The sequence below is a fragment of the Anopheles gambiae genome, chromosome 2 (assembly GCF_943734735.2).
Source record: "Anopheles gambiae chromosome 2, idAnoGambNW_F1_1, whole genome shotgun sequence".
Taxonomy (NCBI): domain Eukaryota; kingdom Metazoa; phylum Arthropoda; class Insecta; order Diptera; family Culicidae; genus Anopheles; species Anopheles gambiae.
Genome location: NC_064601.1, coordinates 94,478,058 through 94,490,929, shown reverse-complemented (window position 1 = coordinate 94,490,929; position 12,872 = coordinate 94,478,058). Strand labels below are relative to the sequence as shown.

Here is a 12,872-nt window from a genome sequence, read left to right as displayed (position 1 = left end):
CCACATTCCAATCGGTATGAGCCGTCCTGCTGCCCTGTACCCTTCGGCGGGGGTCGGTCGCCGGGTGGTCTTGTTTCGGGGGAAAAACCCAACCATCACACACACACACACACACACACACACAGTGCCTCGGGCAGGACCACCACCATTCGCGTGGCCACAGTGTTTACAAACAGTCGGTTGCTAGGGGAAACCAACGATGGGTTCTTTGAGTGCCTTCGCGCGTGCCTGCTACTTTCCCTAGCTAACGATTTACCTTCTCTCTTTCTCTCTCTCTCTCTCCCTCCTCAGTCACAACACACGGACGACCACGTGGGAGGACCCGCGCATCACCGCCATGCAGGAAAGCCTGTTCCAGCAGCAGTCCAGCGTCGAAACCCTGTTCAACACCGGCTCCCAGACACTGCTCAGCCCCACGATCTCCTCACCGACGCCGACCAACAATGGTGAGTGGCCGGGCTTTTCCCCGTGGGGTGGGGGGGGGTTTTCCACCTTGGGAAGGGGGGCATTTTGAGAGCTTTTGGGAGGGGCGAGAGCATGAAAGCAAAAGTTCAAGGGCAAGGATTTCCTCCTTGCGCAGGAAATTCACAGCTGGGCCCAAGTTAAGGAAACTTGGACAGAGTTGGGGGCCTCTTCCCCTTTGCAAACGTGTACAAAGGGGGGTGTTTTTCTTTCACATTTCGCGCTGGCTCTCAATACTTTTTTATTTACTTTAACGCACATACAAACAAACCAAAAAAGACACATCACAACAACACAAGCTCAATGTAAAAAAAAAACAAAAGAACGAACTCGATCCGATTGGGCAGGATCAACAACCGTTTGCACCACCACCTGTAACTAACCCGGCGTATCTTCCCGCCCGGCGTGTGAGATACGTTAACCTTTACTATTATAAACTTAAACAGTAGTAGCTCAAACGTGAGAAAAGGAAAGATGATAAAACCGCTGAAAAAGCATCGGGCCTAGGAAAGGGCAGGTGAAGAGAGGTGACGAGTTTTTGTGGCCAATTTCCCACCCATTTCCCCGGCGAGATCTCTCTCCAACCCGCCTAAAAAAATGGAGACAAAAACTTACTATATCCACGTAGCGTATTTAATAGCGCTTATCGGTATCGAAACGGTTTTATTGGTGTGTTTACTTATGTTTCCCCGCTACGTGTTCCGTCGAAATTTACTCCACCCAAAAACTTACGCACAGATAAGGTGCTAGTTTTTGTAGTTTTTTTTTTTACTTTTTTTTATTCCAATTCCCATTCACTATCTCCTAATCACGGCGGGTCCGGTGACGACGGCCAGTACTCCGAACGAACGATTCATTCATCATTTACCACCGGAAGTAGGTCGCTTCGAATGGGCTGCTTGTTTACTGGTCTGTTTTTTGGTGCACCCTACCAACTGTACGCGTACGCCCAAAGCTCGGTAGCCTTCGGTCGATTCGGCGTTGTCTCGGGGGTCTCAAATTGGTAAAAACGTCATTTACTATCCGGTGTAGTGTGAAAGGAAAAAAAACTTGAAAAAAGGCAACAAAAAAGTGCGGTCTACAAGACGATAAGAACTGGAGGTCAGAACAGGATGTGATGTAGCAACGGGAGAGCAAGAAGAAGAAGAAGAAGAAGAAGAAGAAGAAGAAGAAGAAGAAGAAGAAGAAGAAGAAGAAAAATACTCCGTACACCTACCGAGCAAACGCACGCACAGTCACGTACGACCCTCCAGGAACGTCAATAAATTGGAGAAACAAATCGGGCCCACCAACACCAACAGAAGCGTCACGTGCGGCAGGTAGTTGCGTCGAATTTTGCAGCCCGAAAGGCCAGACCTTACATGGTATCTATCAGTTCTAGCTTACCAGGCTGATGGCAATAGGTTATCGGAAGGCAAATCTATTGAAGTCGTAAAATACACTTCGTCGCCGTCCGTCCGTCGAAACGCATCATTCGAAGGCTTCCGGTTGGGGTCAATCGTAATTAAGGGATTGCGACGACCCGTCTGAGAGTCGAGACACAGATTCGAGTTCCCTTTTCCCGTTGCGAAGAATATGGTCATTTTTGTTTGAAAGTGGGTCAGTGGTATCTCTTCTTCAGTCGAATGTTTTGATCCTCACAGGGGGTTTTAGTCACATCGGCAGAGCTAGACAACCTCACGCATTACTTCTCTCCCAAGATTCTGATTTCCCTTTATTGTCTGAAACAACAAACGATCGATTCAACAGACGATCCCTTCGCGTTTATGTAACCGTATGCCTTACCGCGGTACCCATTGGATTGGAGTGTGGCACACGCAGAGTGGCTTTCGAACTCCGGCCACTCCTTCCATCCGGTGCAAGCCAACCCAGCAATGCTTGGGCAAACAAAAAATAGACAACCACGACAATGCCTGCACCACGGCGCACGCTCTGCTAGTGCATTGAATGACACGAATAAAGCTGCTGGATGTTTCCCACCTCCCCTAACATGTCTAACAATATCGGCTCATGCTAACATCACCTGGATGGGGTTGGGCTGAAAACTATCGGATTTGGGACCAAGCAAATATATATGTATGTAAATATACACACACATCATCCGTCCCAATGGCGTTCCCAATTGACAACCACTCCCAAGTGCCACCAGGGCTCAAGAGTAGACAGCCTACCATGCTAACGGTCACTATCAATGAATGAGCGCAATTGAATCGTGTGCGCTTTCATTCATGAAACTTTCGTCGTCGTCGTCGTCGCCGTTCACCAAACAACACCATAGCTACACCGAATACGATGCCACTGATGATCGGATCCCCAAACGCCCTGCACACTCGCCAGAGAGAGAGAGAGAGAGAGGGCAAAACGGGTTAGCATTGATGTGGAGTTTGATGTCCCATGGGGCTACGGGAAGTTAGCGGAGAAGAGACCACTTTTTCCCTTACCCCCATAAAAGGGTTATTCGAGACGCGATTGCTTTCCAATGAATCATTGCCGACCATCATTCACGCGAGCTCTGAGCAGCTACTGAGAGTTTGATTTGGGACCTCGTGGGACACGGAAATGAGGGTAGGGAGGTGCTGACACAGGTGGAAATGGAAAAGAAAGGTGATGCCTCTTCTAGTGGCAGGTTCCGGACGGCCGTTTTAGGGAAATGTGATCGGTGCGAGCGGATGTAAGAGCTGGCAGACGACCGAGTTGGATTGTAGTCAATTAATGTGTGCTAAACGATTTGTTAGAAAGGTCTTTAAATAGTCATTTCTGTTTTTCTTCCTGAATAGATATAGACCATAAACTAGTATCCGAAGAAGAAAAAACGACGTTAGCTAAATCGTTTCAGTGCGCGCACCACGCACACACAAGCACACTGTATTGCCGAAGAGCATTCTCGCACATCTGTTTACCATCCAGCAATTGTTTATTTACTTTACCGTCCCCCCGGCAATCGCAGTTACTCTCGCCTACCAACTTCTCCCCCCCCCCCCCCTACATGCTGGTGGAGTTTCATTCATTGATTCATTCATACATTAGAGTCTCCCCTATTCCCTCAGCTACTCCTAGCAAGGGGACTTGCCACTCCACGCGAATTTCATTCATTGCCACCTCTCCCCCGACAGGGGAGCGAACATTTGATACACTTCGAAATCGTACCGGTATTCAAATATACCCTCTTCCCTCTTGTACCGGTCGGGCCAGTGCACTGCGTCATCCTCTTTTCGTATCACCGATTTGCACCGATTGACCATTTGCTGATTACACACAGCAGCAGCATTGGTGTGATAAGAAATTGTGAACATAAAGAGCAAACAAAATAAAGGCGTCCGGCTCGCGTATCAAAGGGAATGGAGAGAGACAGAGAGTGCCATCGCCCATTTCCAGACATCCATTCACTCGCCGGAAGTGTGTCAGCAATGACGCCGGGGTTCCAATGTTGCGGGGTTACGGAGTTGCAGGGTGAAACACCAATCCGGAAAGGGTACGTCCGGCTTCTAATACGGCCCTTTTTCCTGTTTTTGCTTCGATGTGCTTTGGCCATCGTTTGGGGAGGAAGTGGAAAGAACGTATCATAAAACAAACCGTGGAATTGAATGAAGCGAATCCAATAATCACATACGAAGCAACAGCAACACATGCGCGCAAAGAAAAAAAAACCTCGATTGGCCACATTGATTGATCAAGAGAAAGGGAAAATGAAAATGGGAAACGAACAGGCAGGTGAGGTAGCTTTATGTTCCGTTATCTCTACAGCAAACCCTGCAATCTCGTTCGCTATTACGCCGCGTTAGGGTAGACGCTTGTAGCGTCTAGACGCGTCTAGACCGCAGGTGCCATTACTTTACGACGAAGCCCCCACGTCATCACCCCAGGTCGCCCGGCCCCGGCAGATAAGCATTGTCACTTTTTTAGTGCTCCCCCGCTGAAGCACGGTTGGGGACGGTGAGGACAGACGAATGGGAGGTTGCCGATAGCACGGCCTCTTGTCTATACTTGTAGTTTGAAGCGTTTTTGGAGGACGCTGCTGGTGACGGATGTTCGCCAAAGGAGGTGTAGATTACACACTTTGTAACGGGGTAATTAGTGAAGCTAGTTGTACTTCTTGGAAGGTGTCGACCGTGTTGGATTGGAGTGATTGGATTTCACTGTGACGTTTGTTTGCACATCATATTGATTGATTCATCGAAATCCCAGGGACATCCCAACTCTTTGGAGGACCTTAAATCTATTGGGGGTTTTCAATATCGTTCTGGTCTTTTGGCTCACAGAACGGATCTATACCAAATTGTTCTTCGCTTAGGAAAGTCGAACGCAGTCCAAATAACCAATCAAAGACGAGGACACAAATTGTGCTCTTTCCCCGTTGCTGCAAGTATCCAAGTATCATAAAAACTATATCCCACACCATACCCAAGAGAAAGATCATTTGAACATTGTTGGAGAGTTGTAACAAAAAGAGATCACAATTAGAGATGAACCAAACGATAGTCTGAAGCGCGCGTGCCTATCTAAAACATCCATTAACATTCACACGATCAAGAAGTGATCAAATGGATCTTCCGATCCAATCACAGACACCCTTTCGAAAGTCCTAAAAACTGCTCTGGAAGAAAGTTGGCAAATATCGCCACTCTCAGTTACTCCAACCCATTCCCATTCACTTTACTCGCTCGTTTCTTCATCCCTCTCTATTGCTTCTCTCTATCACTCTCTCTCTCTCTTTATCTCTCTCTCTTCAGTGGTATTTCCAGATACAATTCAAATGACAAATGACAATCTCGCACAACCGTCAAATGCCGCCCCGCCGACGGCGATGCTAACCGGCAGCAATGTCGATCTGGGCCCACTGCCGGAAGGATGGGAGGAAGGCATCACAGAGAAGGGCGAACGGTACTATATCAATCACGCGACTCGGTCGACCACCTGGCGGGATCCTCGGTTGTGTACGTGTTTGCTATTTTTTTTTTAAAGTTTTGTATCTTCCCTTTGTTGTTGTTTGAACAACTTCGCCCGCCATAGTTCACGCCATTTCCCAATTTATTTCCTCCGAAACAAGCGGCTACGAAATCTTCCCGCACCTTACTCTTCATTCTTGTTGAGATCTGTAACTTCTTGACAAAACACTTTGCTCGGTAGTGTAGGTTTTTACGCTTTGCCAAAAGAAAAGCTTGAGTAGGCAGGAGGTAGTGTGTAGCGAATAGGTAGGGTAGCGAACAGGGACACGCTTAAACGAGCTTAGTAGATTAGCCATGGTAGTCAGCTGGCATTAGGCGCGCGAGAGTGAGATAGCGATAGTAGATGACATCTTGCTGGTTTAGTATGCTGTATTAACTATTCCAACCTTACGTTCGAACTAACTTTAAAGATACTAATACTTCCACTAACCTACCTGAATCTTTCTATCTATCTCTCTTTGTATCTCTATTGCTGTTCTTAAGCAACCTGTCTAAAGTAGAGTGTTGTTAGATCTCGTAGTAGTAGCTTGATTCATTACATTTCATCTCATTTTAGAATCATTAGCTTAAGCCTGTCTTTAAACTATCCCAAACATGACCGATCTAATTTGGTTTCTATTTCAATTCCCTTGGAAACGAAAAAAACAATCTATAGCTAACCAAGACTGGGCAGTACAGGAGCAAACAGTCCGTCTGTACAACCTGCAGCTCGAGCGGGAACGACTTCGGAAACGACAGCAAGAGATCAAATCACATGTAAGTAGCTGCCCATACATCGGTACCACACCGTGCCATTCCGAACCAACTTCTACATTGTGCTCGTACAATCCTGCTGTGTCTTCTCCAGATGGGAGACGACCCGTTCCTGTCCGGTATTGCCGATCACGCACGCCAGGAGTCCGGTGACAGCGGTCTGAGCGAATCGTCCATGACGCAGTCGATGCCCCACACGCCCGAATTTCTCTCCAGTATAGATGACAGTATGGACGGGTTAAGCAGTAAGTGGCGATTGGTTTGAGTGCATTACAATCAGGCATATGGGTTACTAATTTGCTTTATTCCCTTATTGCAGTGACGGACAACACGATGGACACTATAGCATTTGGGGATAATCTCGAGACGCCCGATGAGTTTATGGTGAGTTGCACTTTAATGTTACCTATTGTGTGCTACGATCAGGCAATTGTTTTACGTCATAAGACACATTAAGCTACGTTTCCCTATCACTAATATGTTCTTTTTCGCTCTTCCCATCTACAGCTGGACGATCCTTTGCTGCTGGAAAAGATCGATGCCGTCACCAACCTGAGCCTGATGGATCCGACGAGTAGTAAACCGGATAACACGCTCTACGACATCATCTAACGTTAAGCGACGTTTGCCGTAGCCACAGAACGCGTAGAACCATCTTATGTAGAGTAATAGTAGCCCACTACGCCAGCGATTAGTACACGCATCCACTGACATGCACACACACACACAAACACAAATACTACTTACAATGTTCTCGCATCTCCAAGAAATACCATCAGCCGACATAGACTAGATCGTTTGCAGACCTGATCTGGAGACTTTTAAGCTCCGAACGTACTACTTAGAGATACAACTCAAGCCCCAAACAATATAACTAGATATAAGACTCAATCGTTCTACTTGGAGATACAAATAGGGAAAGAAGAGTGTAAGTAGTGTGCGTATGTATGTGTGTGTGTGTGTATGTGGTGGGATCGCAGCTTAGGCAACAATGAAAAGGAAACGCACCGTGGTTCCCGTACTGAACGGGGGAAAACTGCTCCTTGTCCGAGTTATGTTCCGTTAATGATACCTATATACATCTCTTATTATTACTACATCCTGCTTGCACACGGGCACCGATGTGCTTGTGCACATTGGACGAATTATTAGTGGTTAGTCGATTAGCTTGTACGTACGGATTATTATTTTATTTTTAAATCTTTTTTTTTTAATCCACTTAGATGAATGTGAGATTTGAAGCGCGCAACTAGTATCCAATTACGTAGTATGTGAGGGATGTAGCGCAAGATAGGCGACAAGAATGAGAGGAGGAAAAATGACCGCACGGAGTGAGTAATCGTGTACGGATAAGCGGCAAGATTACACACACACCCACCGTGCAAGCTGACACAAGGAACTGCAAGCAATTCAAGTGCCTTATCCGTTTCGAGTGAGTGAAAGAAGAAGAAAAAACACTCGAAACCGGAGGAAGAAAACGATATGTGGTATAAGTAGAACGTGGTGTGGTGTTTAGCGCGCGGAGTTAGAAAGTAATGAAAGCATGATCTGCAGTCTGCAGATAGTACAGGCAGTACAGGGCGAGCTGCGAAGATAGTGTATTATAATGTGCAAAATGGCGAAATTGGCTATTTGCGGTTTGGAACACGTATACGAAGGCGAGCGAGATGCGAGAACGCGACGGCGAGTACGTGTAACCGCGTGTGCTACGTATGCGCCGCCGACCTGGATGGAATGGCTAGATCAGCTCTCATATCTACCGGCGCGGCGGCGCAATACGGTCAAGTAGCTTGAGCAATGGGGAAAGGATAACGTATAGGAGGCATTAGGATGTAGGAGAATTAAAACTCATGTTTGCGTAATCGTTGTAGCGTGCGAGAAGAGGTTAGTATGATTGAGACAGTGTGTGCGAGTGCGAGGACTGTGCATGAATGCGGGACAGTGAATGAATGTGGTCCAATATTCTAGCCATAAGAGGTAGTAACACGGCAGCAGAAGGAGGAGCCACCGTAACCGATATACGAAGATGGAGAGAGCAACTCGTTTTTGAAAGCAGCAACAGCAGCAGCAGCAGCAGGTGCAGCCGCCATTAGCCCCGGAGAGAGAATAGTCCCTTGTTTGGCGCACACGAAGTGCTTCAAGGGAGTGTGGGGCCAAATGCAACACAGAAACTGATTCCTTCGGCGCGTGATGGCTGTAGATGCATTTATATCAATGTTGCCCGCCCGATAGGGGCAGTGTCTGCTGTGGGTGGCCGATGATGAAGAAGGGGTCAATTGTTATTTTTTTGGAATCAACTTGCCCCAGTGCACACACTCACACACACAAACCCCCAAAGCAATGTGTGCAAAGCTAAGCGAAGAGGAACGGCTGCCTTTGTCTGCTGCCTGCGATGCGTTGTACGATCGGCAATACAAAACAAAACACAATGATCCTCTTCGTTTCGGTTAGCAAACAAACAAAGTATCAAAAATACGCACATCCATTGATACCGTTCACATACACACACAAACACACACCATCAATGTTAGGCTAGTACGCCGTAAAGTGGTGTAACATTGCAATTATATAGATTTTATGTTTCGTTTTTATATACATCCAGCGCGCCCGCTCCCTTTGCTCCATCTGGAACGGGCGTTCGTTCTAGCTTGGATCGTGACTGTGTCATCGACAAGCTCGATGCAAGTAAAGCGAGCGAGTTTGGACTGTGAGAATGGAATGTTCACAGTGACTATTTCATGTCCGGTTGTGGATGAACGGTGAACGTGAAGGGAAGAGAGAGAGAGAGAGAGAGGAAGAAAAAACCTAGCCCATTAAGCAACAAGATACATATGTACACATATCCCAACCGATCGTGTCCCATCGGTGCATCTACTTATTCGCACGATCACGATTCTATTATCACGCTCATCGAGCTACTACTGCAAAACAAACAAAAAAAAAAGGAAAACAAAAGTGAGAAAAGCAAAAAACATACAGATTTACTGGCAAATCGGCAGCATATGGTCAACAAAGTCTGCGCACATTAAGCAAAATGCGGGGAAATTTGAACCAAACTCGTAAGATCCAATGCTGATTTCCTTGATCATAGTTTTTGGCACCATTTTTTTAAATATATAAAGCCATTTTGCAAACCATTTTTTTTACTGATTCAAGTTTTAAAACACAAAACGCGCTAAGGCAATTACTTCAATTTATTACTTTGCTATTTTAAGGCTTAACCACAGCATTAGTTTTAAACATTTAAAAACAAATCATAAGCATGCAACGGTAGCAACAGTTACAGAGCTTCGTTGCCTATTCAATTTTAGTAGTATTGTTAGGACAAACAAAAAAAATCAAGCGTTGGTTCTTGGATTTGGATTCAACTTGGGTGAGAAAAATGGTTTCATTTTTCTCAATCATCACTACCACTCTCGCACCCCTTCATTTGCACCAGCGCGAAGGAACGTCGATCGTTCGATGCTGCTGCTAACCCGACGTTGACCATTGTTGCCTCGATCTTGCTTGCTACTGTTTGTTTTTTTTTTCTTATTTTCTTTTGGCAGGGAAAACTGGTCGCAGCGTTTTTTGTTCATTTTTTCGATGTGTTTCTATGCTAATGTTGCAACATTGCCGTCCAATATAGTTTCGTTTTTAATGTTTTGTTCTACTTCTTCGCAACGTAAACGCAGAATAAAAAAAATGAACGTATTGCTGCCAGCTTCCGCTTGATCTTTAGGTTGAGTGATCCATTTGTTGGAACCATTTTCCGAGTCGCTTTTTTGCAGTGATCGGTTGCAGTGTAGATGGGGATGATAATAGGAAAGGAATTGGGCTGTAGATCCGTTGGTACGATCGAGTTGGTCGCTCGTTGAGCGAAAATCCATCCACAAACGATCGGTCCCCCGAGTGGGGCGATCGCGATCACTCGCGCAAGTTGAATCGCATAGCGAGCATTGGGCAGTTATTTTAACAAGATAAATCCTGCAAACGTTGGCAAACAGGTGGCGTACAGTTTGGTGCGTCCCCACCGCCCGAGATACATTTATCTTTGCCGTCCAGAATTGCATTGAGAAGCAGTTTGTTTTGTGTTGTCTTTTTTAGTTTCTCTAGCAAACATAAGTGTCTTTTTCTTTTTTTTATGTGTGTGTTCTGTTATGTGCATCAGCAGTGAAGTAAGTGATGGTGAACCAAACGAACAGTTCATACGGACACTAACACGCGGTGGCACACATTGTTTATGCCCTGTACTACTGGCTTTACCCTGGCAGCACTCATCAAGCAGTATTTGTTAGCAAATATTTGTTAGCGTTGATGAGCCGAGCTACACATTAGCGTAAAGCGATATTAGATAGAGCAAAGAAGAACAAAATGAAGAAGAACGTTTTTTCTTCATACAGAAATTCACCCCCACCTCATGCGACTCAAGTAAGATAGTTGAACGCTTCCAACACATTCGCAAGAAGCGTACGGATGCTTTATTCTGCTTCCCTTTCTGTGGGAACTGTAGAACTGGTAGAAAACACTACTTCTAGACACCTATTGCTCTACACGTGAGGATTCTGGAAGCAAAAGGGAACACCAAATCGTACTTCCTTGTGAAAGGTACTCTACTAGGTAGAGCAGCTAGCGTTGTCTTTAAAAAAGCACCACGGAGTTTGCTTAGGTGCGTTTTTTGCTCATATTTTTAACTCTCTTCGTCAGCAATAATTTGTAATGCTTAATATCGAGAAAAAAAAAACTCAATTAATGCACACCAAAAGATGCAGCTAATTCAACCGCAAAAGCCACCAAGTGTTTGTTCGTCAGCTAGGTTTGAGTGTCACTTACATTAACTGACTCTGTTTGAAATGCACCACCATTGCACCACACAGTTGGTTGTTCCCATCTTGCCTCAGAGAGGAGTGCAAGTGTGTGCTACAAGCTTCACTAGAGGAAGCAGTAACAGCCATGCAATGCACTACGAACGGAAATAGACAGGCACGTGCCTAAATGCACGTGGTAATGCAATAATGCACGGGAGGCTTAGAGCCACTCCTGTAGAAGCGAAAGACGAAAACAAAAACAACTCGTGTGCTAGTAACAGTTCGTGCTGAGTTAAATAAAAGCAAAAAAGAAAGAGAAAGCAAAGGCGAGGATCGTTCAATCAGAATTGAACGTTGATTCAAAATTGTAGCAAAACAAACAAACAAAAAACACAGAAACACATATATAAAAAAAACTCTAGCACACACTGTAAAAAACGGGGGGACGGGAATAATGCAAATAGAGTAAATTTGTCTTTGTCCCAAAGCCTTGTAATACACTGTATGTACTAGAGAGAAGGGAAAGAGCTATTTCTAGAGCACAAACTAAAGCAATGCGTAATAAAAGTGAGAAATCAACCAACCAGAACCAACAAATGGAACGAACCTGTTTACCTTTCACTTAGTACATGGGATGAAATGATGACAAAGTTTGGGTTACAGTAAAATATATGATAAATTGCTGCTCAAAAAACACGCTCTTGAAAATAAACCACCGGATTTAACGGTTTTCGCAACGTGCGACCAGTGCGCCATCTATTCGCGAGCTTCGTAAGCAGCGGCGACCACAATTCAAAATAGCCGTTTTTAAAGCAATTCGCTAAGAAGATAAGCCATTATTAAAATAAAATAAAATATAAATAAAGGGTTACATAAATATAAAGAATATTATCCTTCTTTTATCGAACACGTTCTCAAACAGCTTCTTTGAGTGGATCTACTATTTTTTTATATGGAACTAAAAATGAATGATTTCTGAAATGTGAAATATTTCACTCCATGCGTGTTGTAGTATTTTCACAGGGGCTTAACGTTTCGTACCTTTCATTCGTGTTTTTAAATGATGCAGCTGTCCAAAAACAAGCAATTTACGATGATTATAGTCATCACATTAGGATATTTGGAATAATTTGTTTAGCTACAACTGTACTTCATACATAAAACAAAATCAACAGATGTAGGGGAAGGTAGGTAAAGACGGACACTGCGGGTAAGATGGACACTTCTCATAAATGCATGAAAAAGGTAATTTTCGTGTAATTTAACAATGTAGAATCCAAACTGAAGGTAAAACAACACATTTGAGAACATTTTTCGTATAATATAAGCGAAATTGGTTAAATTCACGAACAAAACAAATTTTCAATCGTGCGCTCCTTTGTGGATCTAATTTGATTATTGCGGGTCTTAAGCTCTGTATCTTGCATTGTTTATATTTTCGGAAGTTTTATTACATGAACGATTTGTCATGATGGTAAAGCAAAAAACTGGCGAAAGAACGAGAATGAAAGCAATACAAAATCTTGTTTTCTGATGGTTTAAATATCCTGACAGCATAGCGGGAAAGACGGACACTTTGTCATAGGGAAAGATGGACACCAAATTTGTTGAGTTATTTTACTTCTTATATCAATTGGTGATAAATACATATCTTTAAACACCCTAAATAAGGCTATTTTGAAGATATAAACCATTACGCAAATAGAAAAAGTAATAAATAAGCGAGAAATGAAACACCGGTCAAAATAGCAGTCATGCGTTATGATATTACTCGCTAGACGCTGATGAGGTTCTTTACGAAATCCAATATTTTGTCACGACTTGGACAACTTAAATAAAAAAAAGATAAAGTGCAGATATCAAATCGTTCAGGAATAGATGAGAGATTCTATGGGTTTACAGATATCAAAAAGTTCAATCTTCA

At 44.3% G+C, this 12,872-nt stretch overlaps 1 protein-coding gene across 13 annotated transcripts in view; it reads left to right on the top strand.

The window, feature by feature from the left end:
* LOC3290092 (transcriptional coactivator yorkie) overlaps positions 1-11,550 on the top strand; it is a 40,657-nt gene extending 29,107 nt beyond the window's left edge. For 11 of the 13 annotated variants that reach the window (XM_061641310.1, XM_061641318.1, XM_061641315.1 and 8 more), the window contains exons 3-8: positions 292-446; positions 5,193-5,396; positions 6,064-6,164; positions 6,256-6,406; positions 6,481-6,545; positions 6,669-11,550. In XM_061641310.1, coding sequence (XP_061497294.1) covers positions 292-446; positions 5,193-5,396; positions 6,064-6,164; positions 6,256-6,406; positions 6,481-6,545; positions 6,669-6,773 — 781 coding nt within the window. In that variant the 3' untranslated portion in view covers positions 6,774-11,550. The remainder of the gene's footprint in view (positions 1-291; positions 447-5,192; positions 5,397-6,063; positions 6,165-6,255; positions 6,407-6,480; positions 6,546-6,668) is intronic. The other 2 variants (XM_061641320.1, XM_061641321.1) reach the window with 2 other exon arrangements.
* The last annotated feature ends 1,322 nt before the right edge of the window (positions 11,551-12,872 follow it).